At 43.3% G+C, this 19,151-nt stretch overlaps 1 protein-coding gene across 1 annotated transcript in view; it reads left to right on the top strand.

The window, feature by feature from the left end:
* Positions 1–17,902, top strand: part of tmem181 (transmembrane protein 181) — a 97,785-nt gene extending 79,883 nt beyond the window's left edge. Inside the window, exons 13-17 of the mRNA XM_067989151.1 lie at positions 1,173–1,224; positions 4,804–4,886; positions 5,531–5,620; positions 13,943–14,009; positions 16,466–17,902. Coding sequence (XP_067845252.1) covers positions 1,173–1,224; positions 4,804–4,886; positions 5,531–5,620; positions 13,943–14,009; positions 16,466–16,544 — 371 coding nt within the window. The 3' untranslated portion in view covers positions 16,545–17,902. The remainder of the gene's footprint in view (positions 1–1,172; positions 1,225–4,803; positions 4,887–5,530; positions 5,621–13,942; positions 14,010–16,465) is intronic.
* The last annotated feature ends 1,249 nt before the right edge of the window (positions 17,903–19,151 follow it).

The raw sequence follows: 19,151 nt of genomic DNA, 5'->3' as shown, positions 1-19,151 counted from the left end.
AACATGCTTTTGTCTTCATGAAGCCTTTGTGGGGGTGGGAAGAGGTGGCCCATTTAAATTTTAGTTCATGTTCTCATTAATTTGCATTTATCTATAGACTAACACAGGGGTTTCAAACTCAATTTACATGGTGGGCCTGATTTAATATCTTGGCACTTGACATGGGCCAGATTCAGCAAAAGTTTCAAAAGGGAACTGGATAAGTACTAGAAAGTAAAAAATTTGCAGGGCTACGGGGATAGGCTGGGGGAGTAGGACTAGCTGGATTGCTCTTGCATAGAGCCGGCGTGGATTTGACGGGCCGAATGGCCTCCTTCTGTACTGTAACCTTTCTATGATTTCTATGAAGTTATTTGGACACACTGGGGTAGAAATTATGCGTTCCGTCTGTTTTTTGGACATCCCCTTGTTCTCATTAATGGAAACAATTTTTCATTACTTACCCCATGTTTCACTCACCCTATTATTGCCTGCTCCTCTCTTGGTGCCACTCCCATTCACCATGTTGCTGGTGATGCTGCTCCCAGTTCTGCAGGAAATGCTGGACATCATGTGCACACAACCCCACTACATTCCCCAGTCCTCTTCTCGCCACCCCGAGTCCCAATCTCCTGACTTCCCCCCCCCCCCACCAACTCCCTTCTACACAAGCTGCTCCCATTTTCAGTCACTCCTGTGGTGGGGCGGAGGGCGGGGGTGGGGGGGTGCCAGCGGATGGGGTTGCCTCAATCTCTCTGCTGGCGGGAGGGGGCGCTGACGTGACTGACCAAAGGAGGAGCACCACTGTGGCGCAAAATTTAATGGCGCAGGTCTGTAAGAAGCAGTGCCCGGGACTCTTGGCACGGTATACCATGGGCTGGATGGAACTGTTCTACGGGTCATTTGGTTGGCATCCCTGGACTAGCACTTAAGATGATGTCTCACTGATGCAGGATAGGCATGTAAATAATAATTTTAAAAGTGGCTTCAGGATACTTTAATTCCACTTTAATCAAGCAAACATAATACTTGTGTGAAAGTTTGTTGCTTGCTGCACTTGAGTTATTGAGTCTTGCGTTATTAAATTACATTTCTCAGTTTCACTTTCTCCATTTTAGTAAAGTAAGAATCCTGTTCTTGTATGTTTTAGATAAGTGACCTCCATCTGTCTTTGTGTGCGTTTTTTGTTTCAGATCTCCGACTGAAGTTTTTGACTGGGCTAACATTTGTTGTGTTGGTAATAAGGTAAGAGGCACCTGTGATGATGACTGAGGTTAGCCACTATCTGTATTAAGTGATAAAGAAATTATAAGTGTAGTGCCCAATTCTGAATGTAATGAAACATTAAATATTAGAATACATCTGACCACTTTTTTTATATTCGTTCATGGGACGTGGGCGTCGCTGGCGAGGCCAGCATTTATTGCCCATCCCTAATTGCCCTTGAGAAGGTGGTGGTGAGCCGCCGCCTTGAACCGCTGCAGTCCGTGTGGTGAAGGTTCTCCCTCGGTGCTGTTAGGAAGGGAGTTCCAGGATTTTGACCCAGCAACAATGAAGGAACGGCGATATATTTCCAAGTCGGGATGGTGTGTGACTTGGAGGGGAACGTGCAGGTGGTGGTGTTCCCATGTACCTGCTGCTCTTGTCCTTCTAGGTGGTAGAGGTCGCGGGTTTGGGAGATGCTGTCGAAGAAGCCTTGGCGCGCTGCTGCAGTGCATCCTGTGGATGGTACACACTGCAGCCACTGTGCGCCGGTGGTGAAGGGAGTGAATGTTTAGGGTGGTGGATGGGGTGCCAAACAAGCAGGCTGCTTTGTCCTGGATGGTATCGAGCTTCTTGAATGTTGTTGGAGCTGCACTCATCCAGGCAAGTGGAGAGTATTCCATCACACTCCTGACTTGTGCCTTGTAGATGGTGGAAAGGCTTTGGGGAGTCAGGAGGTGAGTCACTCGCTGTAGAATACCCAGCCTCTGACCTGCTCTTGTAGCCACAGTATTTATATGGCTGGTCCAGTTAAGTTTCTGGTCAATGGTGACCCCCAGGATGTTGATGGTGGGGGATTCGGCGATGGTAATGCCATTGAATGTCAACGGGAGGTGGTTGACTCTCTTGTTGGAGATGGTCATTGCCTGGCACTTGTCTGGCGCGAATGTTACTAGCCACTTATCAGCCCAAGTCTGCATGTTGTCCGGGTCTTGCTGCATGTGGGCTCAGACTGCACTATTTGAGGAGTTGCGAATGGAGCTGAACACTGCAATCATCAACGAACATCCCCATTTCTGACCATATGATGGAGGGAAGGTCATTGATGAAGCAGCTGAAGATGGTTGGGCCTAGGACACTGCCCTGAGGAACTTCTGCAGCAATGCCCTGGGGCTGAGATGGTTGGCCTCCAACAACCACTACCATCTTCCTTTGTGCTAGGTATGACTCCAGCCACTGGAGAGTTTTCCCCCTGATTCCCATTGACTTCAATTTTACTCGGGCTCCTTGGTGCCACACTCTGTCAAATGCTGCCTTGATGTCAAGGGCAGTCAGTCTCACCTCACCTCTGGAATTCAGCTCTTTTGTCCATGTTTGGACCAAGGCTGTAATGAGGTCTGGAGCCGAGTGGTCCTGGCCCAACCCAAACTGAGCATCGGTGAGCAGGTTATTGGTGAGTAAGTGCCACTTGATAGCACTGTCGACGACACCTTCCATCACTTTGCTGATGATTGAGAGTAGACTGATGGGGCGGTAATTGGCCGGATTGGATTTGTCCTGCTTTTTGTGGACAGGACATACCAGGGCAATTTTCCCAGTTGTCGGGTAGATGCCAGTGTTGTAGCTGTACTGGAACAGCTTGGCTAGAGGCACAGCTAGTTCTGGAGCACAAGTCTTCAGCACTACAGCTGGGATGTTGTTGGGGCCCATAGCCTTTGCTGTATCCAGTGCACTCAGCCATTTCTTGATATCATGTGGAGTGAATCGAATTGGCTGAAGACTGGCTTCTGTGATGGTGGGGATATCGGGAGGAGGCCGAGATGGATCATCCACACGGCACTTCTGGCTGAAGATGGTTGCAAATGCTTCAGCCTTGTCTTTTGCACTCACGTGCTGGACTCTGCCATCATTGAGGATGGGGATGTTTGCAGAGCCTCCTCCTCCTGTTAGTTGTTTAATTGTCCACCACCATTCATGACTGGATGTGGCAGGACTGCAGAGCTTTGATCTGATCCGTTGGTTGTGGAATCGCTTAGCTCTGTCTGTAGCATGTTGCTTCCGCTGTTTAGCATGCACGTAGTCCTGAGTTGTAGCTTCACCAGGTTGGCACCTCATTTTTAGGTATGCCTGGTGCTGCTCCTGGCATGCTCTTCTACACTCCTCGTTGAACCAGGTTTGATCCCCTGGCTTGTTGGTAATGGTAGAGTGAGAAAAATGCCGGGCCGTTACAGATTACAGATTGTGCTGGAATACAATTCTGTGGCTGCTGATGGCCCACAGCGCCTTACGGATGCCCAGTTTTGAGCTGCTAGATCTGTTCTGAATCTATCCCATTTTGCACGGCGGTGTCCTCAGTGTGAAGATGGGACTTCGTCTTCACGAGGACTGTGCAGTGGTCACTTCTACCAATACTGTCATGGGCAGATGCATCTGCGACAGGTAGATTGGTGAGGACGAGGTCAAGTAAGTTTTTTTTTTTTTTTTTTTTCCCCCCCCCACCTCGTGTTGGTTCGCTCACCACCTGCTGCAGGCCCAGTCTGGCAGCAATGTCCTTCAGGACTCGGCCAGCTTGGTCAATAATGGTGCTACCAAGCCACTCTTGGTGATGGACATTGAAGTCCCCCACCCAGAGTCCGTTCTGTGCCCTTGCTACCCTCAGTGCTTCCTCCAAGCGGTGTTCAACGTGGAGGAGGACTGATTCATCAGCTGAGGGAGGGTGGTACGTGGTAATCAGCAGGAGGTTTCCTTGCCCATGTTTGACCTGATGCCATGCGATTTCATCGGGTCCAGTGTCAATGTTGAGAACTCCCAGGGCCACTCCCTCCTGACTGTATATCACTGTACTGCATCCTCTGGTGGGTCTGTCCTGCTGGTGGGACAGGACATACCCAGGGATGGTGATGGAAGAGTCTGGGATGTTGGCTGAAAGATATGATTATGTCAGGCTGTTGCTTGACTAGTCTGTGGGACAGCTCTCCCAATTTTGGCACAAGTCACCAGATGTTAGTGAGGAGGATTTTGCAGGGTCGACTGGGCTTGGTTTGCCTTTGTCGTGTCCGTCCGATTTTATTCTTATGACTTTTTTTAGCAAGATTGTACAACTGAGTGGCTTGCTCGGGCAATTAAGAATCAACCACATATAGGCCAGACCGGGTAAGGACGGCAGGTTTCCTTCCCTAAAGGACATTAGTGAACCAGATGGGTTTTTACGACAATCCAGTAGTTTCATGGCCACCATTACTGATACTAGTATTTTAATTCCAGATTTATTTAATTGAATTTAAATTCCCCAGATGCCGTGGCAGAATTTGAACTCATGACTCCGGATTATTAGTCCAGGCCTCTGGATTACTAGTCCAGTAACATAACCACTATGCTACTGTACGTTGAATATTTTTCCTCTTGAAATCCTAACTAAAGCATATTTAAAAATATATTTCAATATGTATTTCCTATCATTGCCATTAACCAGACCAGTGAGAAATTTTTGCAGCAATACCTCCTTTTCTCAGTAACTTTAAAAAATGTAATTGTAACATTTTCTCTTTCTTCCCTTACTTATTATTTTTGTCTTGTATAACAAAAAAACTTAATCTTTGCTTAATTTTGTATTTTTTTCAGCATTGTAATATTATACCTGAGGTTCGGAGCAAAGGTCCTGCAAGATAACTTTGTAGCTGAACTTTCGACTCATTATCAGAATTATATCCTTTACTGTGCTTCAACTTGATCTCTAATGGTGACTAATGTTTAGAATGCATTTAAGAAAAATCCAGATCGTAATGTAATGCTGGTTACTGCAGGCTGAATAAAGATGCCAAGCCTGTACAGGTTTAGTATGTAATTTATGAGGAGTCCCATGTAGAGCGAGTTAGTGGAATGGGATAGGGATATAGATATATTTATTTGATCCTAATTGGACAAAGAGAAGAAATACTAAAGAACAGACTTGCAGTGGATCCTGGAAACAGGGCGCAGCTAAGGAGGGGGGGGAGGGAAACAGGAGGCTACCCTGATAGATTAATAATTTGTCTGAACTAGTAGTAAGAAAACTGTAGTGAGCAAACCCTCGCAGAAGAATAATTTGATAAGGTGGTTATTTGTATGTAAACTCAATTACCACCTCCCAATATTTGGGGAAGATGGAGAAAGGCCAAGCAAATGCAGCATTGTTATCTTTCCTGATGTATACAAGAATAGTTTGTTGCACTTACAATTGTCTTGTGTCAAATTTCTTACATTGAGCCAATGGCTTACTGTCAGGGAGTGTAGTGTTTGATACTTTAAAAAGGTTTTTCTTTAATACTGTATTTCTGTGCATTTGATTCTCTTCCTTTACTAAGGCTACCAGCTGAATTTTTATCCTTCTATGGCCTGTTGAACTACTACCTGTATACGTTGGCGTATGTTTATTCCCCTTCGAAGAACGCCGTGTATGGTGTGTGAAACTTAAAGAATGCTGTTGGGTTTGGCTGTCTGTTGAGGTGGTCTTTGAATGAAAATTGCTACCGATGCAATTGTGGACTTTTCAAAATACAAACTAAGGAAATGTGTTCAAATGAAATAAAAAACAAATAGCTGCCTTTTCGTTAGAAGTTAGTGATTGGTTGGATGAATAGAGTTTTATCAGCGTGAGAGTGGAACATTCTTTTTGAGGCTATTTGAAGGTAGAAATTATTTGGCCACACTCCCAAAGAAAAAAGAACTTACATAAGAACATAAGAAATAGGAGCAGGAGTAGGCCCTCGAGCCTGCTCCGCCATTCAACAAGGTCATGGCTGATCTTCTACCCCAATGCCATTTTCCTGCACCATCTCCATATCCCTTGATGCCTTTAATATCTAGAAATCTATCGATCTCTCTTTTGAATGTACTCAATGACTAAGCCTCCACAGCCCTCTGGGTAGAGAATTCCAAAGATTCACCACCCTCTGAAGAAATTTCTCCTCCATCTCGGTCCTAAATGGCCTACCCCTTATTCTGAGACTGTGTCCCCTAGTTCTAGACTCCCCAGCGAGGGGAAACATCCTCCCTGCATCTACCCTATTGAGCCCTGTAAGAATTTTGTATGTTTCAATGAGATCACCTCTCATTCTTCTAAACGCTCGAGAATTCAGGCCTAATCCACTCAATCTCTCCTCATACAAACAATCCCGCCATCCCAGGAATCAGTCTGGTGAACCTTTGTTGCACTCCTTCTGTGGCAAGTATATCCTTTCTTAGTTAAGGAGACCAAAATTGTACACAGTACTCCAGGTGCAGTCTCACCAAGGCCCTATATAATTGCAGTAAGAAATCTTTACTCCTGTACTCAAATCCTCTTGTAATAAAGGCCAACGTACCATTTGTCTTCCTAATTGCTTGCATTTATACAGCACAATTCATGTCCTCAGGATGTTCAAAAGCACACCACAGCCAATGAAATACTTTTGAAGTGTAGTTACTGTTACAATTTAGGGTAAGGCAGCAGCCAATTTCTACACCACAAAGTCCCACAAACAGCAATGATGTGAATAAACTTGGCTTGTGTTCTCTCGAGTTTAGAAGGTGAACTAATTGAGGTGTTTAAAATGATAAGGGAATATAGGGTAGATATAGAGAAACTATTTCCTCTAGTGTGGGAATATAGAACCGGGGGCATAATAAAATTAGGGCTAGGCTATTCATGACTAAAATCAGGAAGCACTTTCACAAAGAATAGTGGAAATCTGGAACTCTCTTTCCCCAAAAGGCTGTGGATACTGGGTCAATTGAAATTTTTAAGACTGAGATCGATATATTGTTAGGTAAGGGTATCAATGGATGATATGGATTAAAGGAGGGTGAATGGAGTTGAAGTACAGCCATGATCTAATTGAATAGTGGAACAGGCTTGAGGGGCTGAATGGCCTACTCCTGTTCTATGTTTCCTATATAATTGACCAGGTAATCAGTAAAGGACCATATGCATAGATCTAAAATCTGGCTTATTTATCATAGAATCATATAATACAAAACAGAAGGAGGTCATTCGGCTCATCGTGTCTGTGCCGGCTCTTTGAAAGGGCTATCCAATTAGTCCCACTACCCTGCTCTTCCCCTGTAGCTCTGCATAATTTTCCTTTTTAAGTATTTATCCAATTCCCTTTTGAAAGTTACTATTGAATCTGCTTCCACCACCCATTCAGGCAGTGCATTCTAGATCATTAAAACTAGTTGTGTAAAAAAAATTCTCATCTCACACCTTTTGGCTTTTTTACCAATTATCTTAAATCCTCTGGTTACCGACCCTCCTGCTAGTGGAAATAGTTTCTCCCTATCTACTCCATCAAAACCCCACATAATTTTAAACGCCTCCGTTAAATCTCCCCTTAACCTTCTTTGCTCTAAGGAGAACAATCTCAGTTTCTCTAGTCTCTCCATATAACTGAATTCCCTCATCTCTGGTGCCATTCTGGTAAATCTCCTCTGTACCCTCTCCAACGCACTGACATCCTTTCTAATTAAAATTAATTAATTTGTAGGAAACCTATCTCTATTTGGCTTAGGGAGGTTGTGTATTGAAACTGTCCAGATATTAAAGATAGAAATCATTTGCATATTAGTTTTTGCACTGATAACCAATCTTTTAGTTCCAACTCCAAATAATCTATTGTTAAGGCATTTTTATCCAGCTTCTATTCATCCTTTACCATCACTACAAAAGTTCACCTAAAGTAGTTTGAAGCAAGATCATCAATAGGCACAAGTTGCATTGTAGAAACAACATCTAGTTGCAGACCTTTACAAGGTTACTGAACCAAGTTAACTGAATGGAAGGTGCGAGTGCTGGTAGTTATATACAAGTTGTAAGGCTGTTGAACTTCGTCCATCAAGGGAAGGGGACTGTTACAAAAAGTGTGATTTAAGGGAGTTTGTAGCTTTCAAAGTAGAGTGCTGGTGTTTAATGTTTTTGTAATATAAAAAGCCTAGCTTTCATTTTCCCCAGGGAGTGTCACAGTTCCCCTCCTTGCAGGAGTGGGGTGTCATTTCATATCCCAGGGGAGTGAGGTGTCACCATTTTCCATCCCTGGGTGGAGAAGGAGTGGGATATCGCCAGTTCCCATCCCTGAGGTGGGGAGGGAGGGAGAGTGGTGTGTCACCCATTCCCTCCGGTGAGGGCTGGTACTTCCTGTTGTTTGGGGATGGGTGAGGGGTGCTGAGATGTCACCAGTTCCTATCCCGGGGGGAGTGGGGTGGGGTGTTGTCACTTTCAATAGAAAAGAAAAACGGGTGGATTGTAAAACGAGCTGCCATTTTGCTATCGCTTGTTATGCACTCCAGCCCAAGGTGAATTTCACTCCCCCACTCCCCCCCCTGCCGCGTGTCACCACTTTTCATCCCCAAAGAATGTAATCAGTTCTCATCAGTGCTGCTGGATGGAGTTTTTTGTGATCTTAGAGCCCTCCATTCCAGGGAGTAAAATAGACCTGGCACAGGGCTTATCTGTCACTTCTATCAGTGATTGGCTTTAACGGTCACTATGGAGAACGTGGTGCTCCAGATCGTATGAGAGGAACATAACGTCTGGGAGGATACAAAATGTTAATTGGGATGTGTAGAATATGTTTGTGTAACTGGGGTTGTCATTGTTAAAGCAGTGTTGTAGAAATTATGTTAGATTTTTGTCCTGAGCATCAATACAAATGAAACCATTGTGCTTTCCTCCATCCTGAAACATGATGGTATTCTGAAGAGGACAAACCCAATTCCTCAAATCGCACCCATTCTCATTCCATTCTTTGCTGTGACTTCAATACAATCATTTTAAATGAACTACCAAACTTGGGCCATCGTGAATAGGAGAGTTTGTGCAAATCATGGGGTTTAGCACAGAAGGGCCCACTGTGGCACAAGGTAATGTAGTCAGTAGAAATTGTGAGCTAGATCTAGATACACCGTTTACATTTACCGGATTCTGGGTTTTTAAAAGGAAATGACCAGAGGTTTTGCTTTTTTCCTAAAGTTGCACTTTAGGAGGCTCACTGTTACCTCGTGGACTTTTGATAGAACAGAATTGATGAATGCAAACTTGTCAGATTTATAAGCAATAAAATGGCCTTCACAGTAATAAAATGCTGCTGCTTTCATGACACATAACTTCTGCCAAATGATAGCATGACTCTGGGCACAGTTCTCAATGACGTGAGCACAAACAAAATCAAGGGTTCAAGTCTGAAAGTAAAAATTACGAACTACATAGGTATTGCATACACACTCCCAGTTACATTGAAACTACAGCACAGAAACAGGCCATTTGGCCCAACTGGCCTATGCCATCGTATGTGCTGCACATAAGCCCCCACCCTCCCTACTTCATCTAACCCTATTAGCATACCCTTCTATTCCTTTCTCCCTCTTTTGCTTATCTAGCTTCCCATTAAATGCGTTTATGCTATTCGCCTCAACTACTCCTTGTGATAGCGCGTTCCACATTCTTACCACTCTGAGGGAATTCAGGAGAAACTTCTTTACCGAAAAGGATTTATTAGTGACTATTTTATATTTTTGACCTCTAGTTTTGGACTCCCCCACAAGTGGAAACATTTTCTCTACGTCTACCCTATCAAACCCTACATCATTATCTTAAAGACCTCTATCAGGTCATCCCTCAGCCTTCTCTTTTCTAGAGAAAAAAGTTGCAGCCTGTTCAGCCTTTCCTGATAAGTATATCCTCTCAGTTCAGGTACCATCCTTCTGAATCTTTTTTGTACCCTCTCCAATGCCACTATATCTTTTCTATAATATGGAGACCAGAACTGTGCATAATACTCCAAGTGTGGTCTAACCAAAGTGCTATACAACTAAGAAATGTTGGTAGTCAGAGGATGCTGGATGTCCTTATACACGAATCACAGGAAGTTAACATGCAGGTACAGCAAACAATTAGGAAGGCAAATGGTATGCTAGCCTTTATTGCAAGGGGTTGCTGCAATTATATAGGGCTCTGGTGAGACCACACCTGGAGTACTATGTACAGTTTTGGTCTCCTTACCTAAGGAAGGATATACTTACCTTAGAGGGGGTGCAATGAAGGTTCACTAAATTGATTCCTGGGTTGAGAGGGTTGTCATATGAGAAGAGATTGAGTAGATTGGGCCTGTATTCTCTGGAGTTTAGAAGAATGAGAGGTGATCTCATTGAAACATATAAAATTCTTAAGAGGGCTTGACTGGGTAGATGCTGAGAGGCTGTTTTCCTCTGGCTGGCGAGTCTAGGACTAGGGGTCATAATGTCAAGATAAGGGGTGGCCTTTTATGACCGAGATGGGGAAAAATGTCTTCACTCAGAAGGTTGTGAATCTTTGGAATTCTGTACCCCAGAGGGCTGTGGATGCTCAGTTGTTGAGTATATTCAAGACTGAGATTGATGGCTATTTAGACACTAAGGGAATCAAAGGATAAGGGGATGGGGCGGGAATGTGAAGTTGAGTAGATGATCAGCCCATGATCTTATTCAATGGCGGAGCAGGCTACTTCTGCTCCTATTTCTTATGTTCTTATCATAACGCCTTTGCTTTCTAATTCTATCCCTCTAGAAATGAACCCTAGTGCTTGATTAGCCTTTATTATGGCCTTATTAACCAGCGTCGCTACTTTGTGATTTGTGTATCTGTACCTCTAAATCCCTTTGCTCCTCTATTCCATTTAAACTTTTATTATTCAAGTAGTTTGTGACCTCCTTACTCTTCCTACCAAAATGCTCCAACGTCAGTTGCGATGTAACACTCTGAAATGGTTGCCACTGCATGTCTAAGTCTGAAGGTGGACTGCATATGCAATACCATGTAGTCTACGAATTATTTTCAGACTTTGATTTAAAATTGAAGTATACTTTTAATGACATCTCATAGAATCATAGAAAATTTACGGCACAGAAGGAGGCCATTTGGCTCATCGTCTCTGCGCCGGTTGAGAAATGAGCATCCAGCCTAATCCCACTTTCCCGCATTTGGTCCATGGCCCTGCAAATCACGGCCCTTTAGGTGCACATCTAGATATTTTTTTAAATGAGTTGAGGGTTTCTGCCTCTACCACCCTCAGGCAGTGAGTTCCAGACCCCCACCACCCTCTGGGTGAAAAGATTTTTCCCCATTTCTGCTCTAATCCTTCTACCAATCACTTTAAATCTATGCCCCCTGGTTATTGATCCCTCCGCTAAGGGAAACAGGTCCTTCCTATCCACTCTATCTAGGCCCCTCATAATTTTGTACACCTCAATCAAATCACCTCTGTTCCAAGGAAAACAACTCCAGCCTATCCAATCTGTCATCATAGCTAAAATTCTCATAGCAACATCCTCATAAATCTCCTCTGCACCCTCTCTAGTGCAATTACATCCTTCCTGTAATGTGGTGTACTTTCTAAATGGTAAAAAGTTAAAAACAGTGGATGTCCAAAGGGACTTAGGGGTTCAGGTACATAGATCATTGAAGTGTCATGAACAGGTGCAGAAAATAATCAAGAAGGCAAATGGAATGTTGGCCTTTATATCTAGAGGACCGGAGTACAAGGGGGCAGAAGTTATGCTGCAGCTATACAAAACCCTGGTTAGACCACACCTGGAGTACTGTGAGCAGTTCTGGGCACCGCACCTTCGGAAGGACATATTGGCCTTGGAGGGAGTGCAGTGTAGGTTTACTAGAATAATACCCGGACTTCAAGGGTTAAGTTACGAGGAGAGATTACACAAATTGGGGTTGTATTCTCTCGAGTTTCGAAGGTTAAGGGGTGATCTGATCGAAGTTTATAAGATATTAAGGGGAACGGATAGGGTGGATAGAGAGAAACTATTTCCGCTGGTTGGGGATTTTAGGAATAGGGGGCACAGTCTAAAAATTAGAGCCAGACCTTTCAGGAGCGAGATTAGAAAACATTTCTACATACAAAGGGTGGTAGAAGTTTGGAACTCTTCCGCAAACGGCAATTGATATTAGCTCAATTGCTAAATTTAAATGTGAGATAGATAGCTTTTTGGCAACCAAAGGTATTAAGGGATATGGGCCAAAGGCAGGAATATGGAGTTGGATCACAGGTCAGCCATGATCTTATCAAATGGCGGAGCAGGCATGAGGGGCTGAATGGCCTACTCCTGTTTCTATGTTCCTAAGGAGCTCATGGACTTCTTTGGTGACCAGAACTGTCATGCATTACCTCACACTTCTCCGGATTGAACTCCATTTGCCACCTTTCTGCCCATCTGACCAGTCCATTGATATCTTCCTGCAATCTACAGCTTTCCTCCTCACTATCAACCACACGGCCTATCTTTGTGTCATCTGCAAATTTCTTAATCATGCCCCCTACGTTTAAGTCCAAATCATTAACATATACCACAAAAAGCAAAGGACCGAGTACCAAGCCCTGCGGCACCCCACTGGAATCACTCGCAAAAATACCCGTCGACCATTACCCTTTGCTTCCTGGCATTGAGCCAATTTTGGATCCAATTTGCCACATTCCCTTGGATCCTGTGGGCCTTTACTTTTTTGACCAATCTGCCATGTGGGACCTTTGTCAAATGCTTTGCTAAAATCCATGTACACTACATCAATTGCGCTACCCTCATCGATCCTCCTTGTCACCATCTCGAAAAATTCAATCAAGTTAGTCAGACACGACCTCCCCTTAACAAATCCGTGCTGACTGTCCTTGATTAGTCTGTGCCTTTGAGTGACAGTTTATCCTGTCCCTCAGAATTGATTCTAATAATTTGCCCACCACCGAGGTTAGGCTGACTGGCCTGTAATTACTCGGTCTATCCTTCGCTCCCTTTTTAAACAACAGTACAACGTTAGCAGTCCTCCAATCCTCCGGCACTACATCTGTATCCAGTGAAGTTTGGAAAATGATTGTTAAAGCCTCCGCTATTTTCTCCCTGGCTTCTTTTAACGGCCTGGGATAAATTTCATCCAGCCCTGGTGATTTATCCACTTTCAAAGATGCTAATCCCCTTAATACTTCCTCTCTCACTGTTTATCCCATCCAATATTTCACACTCCTCCTCAACTCCAATCCCTGTATCATCCCTCTATTTTGTGAAGACAGATGCAAAGTATTCATTAAGAACCATATCCACATCTTCCACCTCCACACATAGTTTCCCTTTTTGGTCTCTAATAGGCCCTACTCTTAGTTATCCTCTTGCTCTTAATGTATTTATAAAATATCTTTGGATTTTCTTTGAATTTTCCTGCGAATCTAATCCATCTAATGGCATCAATACGTGGACTAGGGCTATTTTAAAAATCTAGTTACATTTCAAACTGTATTTAATACTGACCCACATTACCAACACAGTAAAAACTTTCAACTAAGGGTTTAAATATTACCTTTCTCTTGAAGCATCACCAAGAATAGTGAATCTTTGAGTACTTAAGCTGTGCTGTAAATCGCCTTTTGCATATTTTAATTTTAGGGAGAATACTTTTACCAAGCACAAGGTGTGATGGTCAAAGCTGGCACATGATGTGGATGGAATGCAAGCAGTGTCACGAGACCCCACATTTTTGTTGATGAGACTGTCTGTCATTTATTGAGCACAATTAGCTATTTTGGTGTATTATGGGAATGGGCTGTTTCCATGGCAGAATACTGCAAGAAGCCTGACACCCTTGATGCACTGTGATCTGTGCCAAGTATAAGTCAGAAACGCTAACCTATCCAAATTGAAGTATTTTGAAATTAGTTTTAAGATAAACCTTTGTGGAGAAAGTTATTTTACAAATATTCTCTCTCCTTAGAATCCCAGCTAAAAGATAACCCAGCCTTCTCCATGTTAAATGACTCTGATGATGATGTGATTTATGGGTAAGTTAAGTACTGTCATGGTTTAAGGTTATTAACAACCTTGCCATTTTTGACTTTTTAATCATGCTGTTGTTTTCCTAGAAAATTTCTATTTTTTTGGAGTGTAAGGTTTTAATTCTGGTGGCTCGCCCTATGAGTGAGATTGGAAGATTATTAAATTCCTGTTCAGCCTCTGCAGGCAATGTACTGAAAGTTGTTGAATGCTTCTCCGGGGACTGTCTTGGAGTGTGTTTTCCAGCTAGTGCTTTTTTTCTTTGCAAATGTGCTGCTGACAGACTTGCCTGAGGATTCTCTGCATCTTGAGCAATGGCCAGCCTGTGGGATAAGGGAGTGGGTGCCTCCAAGTGCAGTATCAGGTCCCTGCATCACTCCAGAGGATGTGAAAGGCATTGATTGGAAGATATAAATGACACATGCTGCAATTGTTGGTTCCTATCACTACAGTTCCAGTGCATGCTTAGACACAGTTACATCGAGTCGATAGCACAGAAACAGGCCATTCGGCCCAACTGGCTGATGTTTATACTCCACATGAGCCTCCTCCCACCCTTTTCATCTAACCCTATCAGTATATCCTTCAATTCCTTTCTCCTTCATGTGCTTATCTAGCTTCCCCCTCAAATGCATCCATGCTACTCGCCCCAACCACTCCCTGTGGCAGCATGCTCCACGCCCCCACCACTCCTTGGGCAAAGAAGTTTCTCCTGAACTCCCCACTGGACCCAGCAGTGACCATCCTACATCCATGACCTCCAGTCCCAGACCTACCTGCAAGCGGAAACACCTTCTCCATGTCCTAGGCCCAACCATCTTCAGCTGCTTCATCAATGACCTTCCCTCCATCATAAGGTCAGAAATGGGGATGTTCGTTGATGATTGCACAGTGTTCAGTTCCATTCACAACCCCTCAGATAATGAAGCAGTCCGAGCCCACATGCAGCAAGACCTGGACAACATCCAGGCTTGGGCTCATAAGTGGCAAGTAACATTCGCGCCAGACAAGTGCCAGGCAATGACCACCTCCCCTTGACATTCAACGGCATTACCATCGCTGAATCCCCCACCATCAACATCCTGGGGGTCACCATTGACCAGAAACTTAACTGGACCAGCCATATAAATACTGTGGCTACAAGAGCAGGTCAGAGGCTGGGTATTCTCCGACGAGTGACTCACCTCCTGACTCCCCAAAGCCTTTCCACCATCTACAAGGCACAAGTCAGGAGTGTGATGGAATACTCTCCACTTGCCTGGGTGAGTGCAGCTCCAACAACATTCAAGAAGCTCGACACCATCCAGGACAAAGCAGCCCGCTTGATTGGCACCCCATCCACCACCCTAAACATTCACTCCCTTCACCACCGACGCACAGTGGCTGCAGTGTGTACCATCCACAGGATGCACTGCAGCAACTTGCCAAGGCTTCTTCGACAGCACCTCCCAAACCCATGACCTCTACCACCTAGAAGGACAAGAGCAGCAGGTACATGGCAACAACACCACCTGCACATTACCCTCCAAGTGACACACCATCCCGACTTGGAAATATATCATCGCTGGGTCAAAATCCTGGAACTCCCTTCCTAAAAGCACTTTGGGAGAACCTTCACCACACGGACTGTAGCGGTTCAAGAAGGTGGCTCACCACCACCTTCTCAAGGGCAATTAGGGATGGGCAATAAATTCCAGCCTCGCCAGCGATGCCCACATTCCATGAACGAATAAAAAAAAAAAAAAATGTCCACCCCATCAAACCCCCACCCACCACAATCCCAAAGACCTCTATCAGGTCACTTCTCAGCCTTCTCTCCTCCAGAGAAAAGTCTTGGGCTCATGCTGAGAGGGTGAAAGGTGCATTTGTCGGTCTTATTTTTCTTCATTGACCGTGTAGCGTAACTTTTTGGGAGTATAAGATGTATCAAAACAGTTCACCTTTTAATTCGTTCATGAGATGTGGGTGTCGCTGGCAAGGCCATCATTTATTGCCCATGAGAAGGTCTGCAGTACTACAGACATTATCTCTGATGATTGACCAGTCAGCCGGTTCACTAATGGACCTGGAGGGCTCGGCTTGTCATTAGAGGCTGGGATTCTTCTCACTTGGTTCCAGATAACTCTGCAAACAAAGGCATAGTGGTCCTAGCTGGGTTATAAGCTCTCTGCTGAAAGGTTGCATGGTCTTAACTGTTTTAAGATGCACACTTGGGAGCCTGTAAACTTCTCAGTAGTTTGGTTTGGAGATGCACAAACCTAATGGGTTTATGCACATGTCAGAAATGCAGCTGACCAACTAAAAGTTTCTTGGCAAAAGTGCTTTGAGGCTTGAAGTACCAAGACATTTCACAACGTTTATCGAAGTGGTGCGAAATATACCCATTAATCCACTTTAATCATTTGAACAAACGTTTTTGAAAGTTAAAGTTTTTGTTCAGTAACTTTGAATTTTTCCCTGTTAGGAGTGATTATGAAGAAATGCCTCTACAAAATGGCCGTGCCATTAAATCTAAGTATCAGGATGAGTCTGACAGTGACTGATGTACATCTTCAGAGGACTAATCGTTACCAAGGGCCGCATACATTTTGCTGAATTCTGAAAACGGATGGATGCAACTGAATTTTCTTTGAAATATTTTTCATGTCACCATCCTCTTAACTAATTCAATTCCTGTAACTAAAGTCCCTTCATAACATTACAAGTAAATATTTAGCCGTCTCATTCTCCAAGCACCTCAGCTCGCTGTTCTGTCCTCATTCAATACCTTCTGAGCAGAGAAAGGAAATGTTGGAGTGGACCCACGTGCTGAAGATAAGGTTTATTTTTTCTTCCATAGGGGAAAAAGGGAGAGTACAGTTTTATTTTATCAGAAACCAACCCATTAAGCTTCTAAAACCATTTGTACCTGTGAACACGTGTAATGCCATGAATGTTTGTGTTGTGAACCTATTTTTAGATTAGGTACTATATACAAAGCGATCAGAGCTCTTGGAGGCAGGGTAGAGGTGCAATGTTTTTAAAGCAAAAATGAGGGTGCTGCTTATGATCAAGTTTATTTGATGTCGTTTTAAAATCAAAAGTTTTAAAGAAAATAAATTGAGCAGCGGACCAGGAGCTGAAATTCTAGTCTTTGCCAGTATTAGCACAAAAAGCAGACCCATGTATAAAACGTTCCGCATTACACAGTGGCATCTTTTTTTTCTAACTAATATTAATGAAGACTGGAGTTTCAACCTCAGTTTTAGTTCATGCTATTTTTAAAATATGAGACTGTGTATAGTACTTTCATTAAGTAAGATTTACAGTGCCACAGTTTGGGAGCTGATATCTGCAAGGAATCTGCAGAATCAGTAGTTCATTTACTCTCATCATGTCATTGCAGCAAGTTACTGTTTTTCCAGGGTTTTTTCCACTGCACCAATAACGATCACTCTCCACTGTGATAGTAATCCTTTGACTATTGACACGTCCTGGGAATTTCTGTCTCCCTGAGCTAATTGGTTGTTTATTTCTTTTTCAAGTGCAATGATGTAGTATTTTAATATTACAGTAATAAATTAACTCAAACTTTAGGAAGTACTATTGCTGTAATATTAACTCTAAATTACTAAATTAAATATGGAAAATAAAAATTGTAAATACTTTATTTCTCTTCTCCCTGTCTCTATCTTACTGTTTTTTCCCATTCTCTTTGTCTTGATGTAATTGTTACTTTATCCTACTTAATCCTATTCTATTTTTCCCAACCTTTATCCCCTATAAATGTTTTTTAAACTTTTGTTTCTGTTGGAAACTCCAGCATTTGCCAAAGTTCAGCCTCTTCTTCCTTCCAAGTGATGAAAACTGGCAGCGAAGCAGAAATAGTGTTACCTTTAAATAAACTATCACTTCACTCAAATGTGTGATACTGAGATTCTCCAAGTTTTGGTCTTGTAAGTAAGGTACACCAATACATTACATATGGGAATTTAATGTTTCTTGAGCTCCGCTCTAAGAAAGAAAGAACTCACCTTTCCTGTCCTTGGGACATCCCAAAACACTTCACAGCCAATAAAGTACTTTTGAAGCATAGACACAGTTATGTAGGCAAACATGGCAGCCAACTAGTACACAGCAAGATCCCGCAAACAGCAAAAGAGGTAAATGAGCAGTTAACCTGTTTTTTTGGTGGCGTTGGTTGAGGCAGGAATGTGGCCAGAACTCCCTGCTCCTCTTGGGATACTGGTATTTTTGGTTTAATGTCTCATCCAAAAGATGGTACCTCCAACAATGCAGCACTCCCTCAGTACTGCACTGAAGCTTGAGCCTAGATGCTCAAGGTTGTGATGGGATCTAAAACCAGAATTGTCTGATTCGGACGAATGCACTGCCACTTGAACGAAGGCTGAATATGAGGCCGATTTATATCTGGGAGGAGGAGATTGGTATTCATGATTGCAATGAGGCACATGAGGCTTTGTCCATGAAAATTCTGCTGTGTAATCAGGAAGGCTGATGACTGCCTTTTGATTTAGAAGTTTGGAGCAAATTTAGACAAACTGGGTTTTCATTGCTGGAAAAAAAACATTTTTCAGCTAATCAAAACCCCAGACTCAGAAGCTTTGTAGACTGACCATGTCCGGGTCAATCAGTGATCCATGTGAAAACCAAGATGATAGCTGCTAAATAAGTGCCCTCTGGCATCCCTGGGGTGTGACAATGCCCGGACAAGTAAATTAATCCATGAGAATTGAGGGGTTAAAACATTCATTACTTAGTTTCTGGAGTCTGTACAAGTGCAATCCTTCCTTAGTCTTCATCTACTGCAGTTTTTTCTAGTTTCTCTCCTCCCCCTTAAGTTATGTTTACACGTCTTAATTGGCTACTAATGAATAGAGATGTACATTTATTATGGGTTTTAGCCAACCAGGGTTGAAGTATTAGAAAATAGTGGTGTGCTAAAGTCCAGACTAACACACTATAGTAGAGGCGGGTACAATTTTGTCTTTTAAAAAGCATTTGGACAGTTACATGGGTAAGATGGGTATAGAGGGATATGGGCCAAGTGCAGGCAATTGGGACTAGCTTAGTGGTATAAACTGGGCGACATGGACATGTTGGGCCGAAGGGCCTGTTTCCATGTTGTAACTTCTATGATTCTATGATTC

The sequence above is a fragment of the Heptranchias perlo genome, chromosome 8 (genome assembly GCF_035084215.1).
Source record: "Heptranchias perlo isolate sHepPer1 chromosome 8, sHepPer1.hap1, whole genome shotgun sequence".
NCBI classification, from domain to species: domain Eukaryota; kingdom Metazoa; phylum Chordata; class Chondrichthyes; order Hexanchiformes; family Hexanchidae; genus Heptranchias; species Heptranchias perlo.
This window is presented reverse-complemented; position numbering and strand designations above follow the sequence as displayed.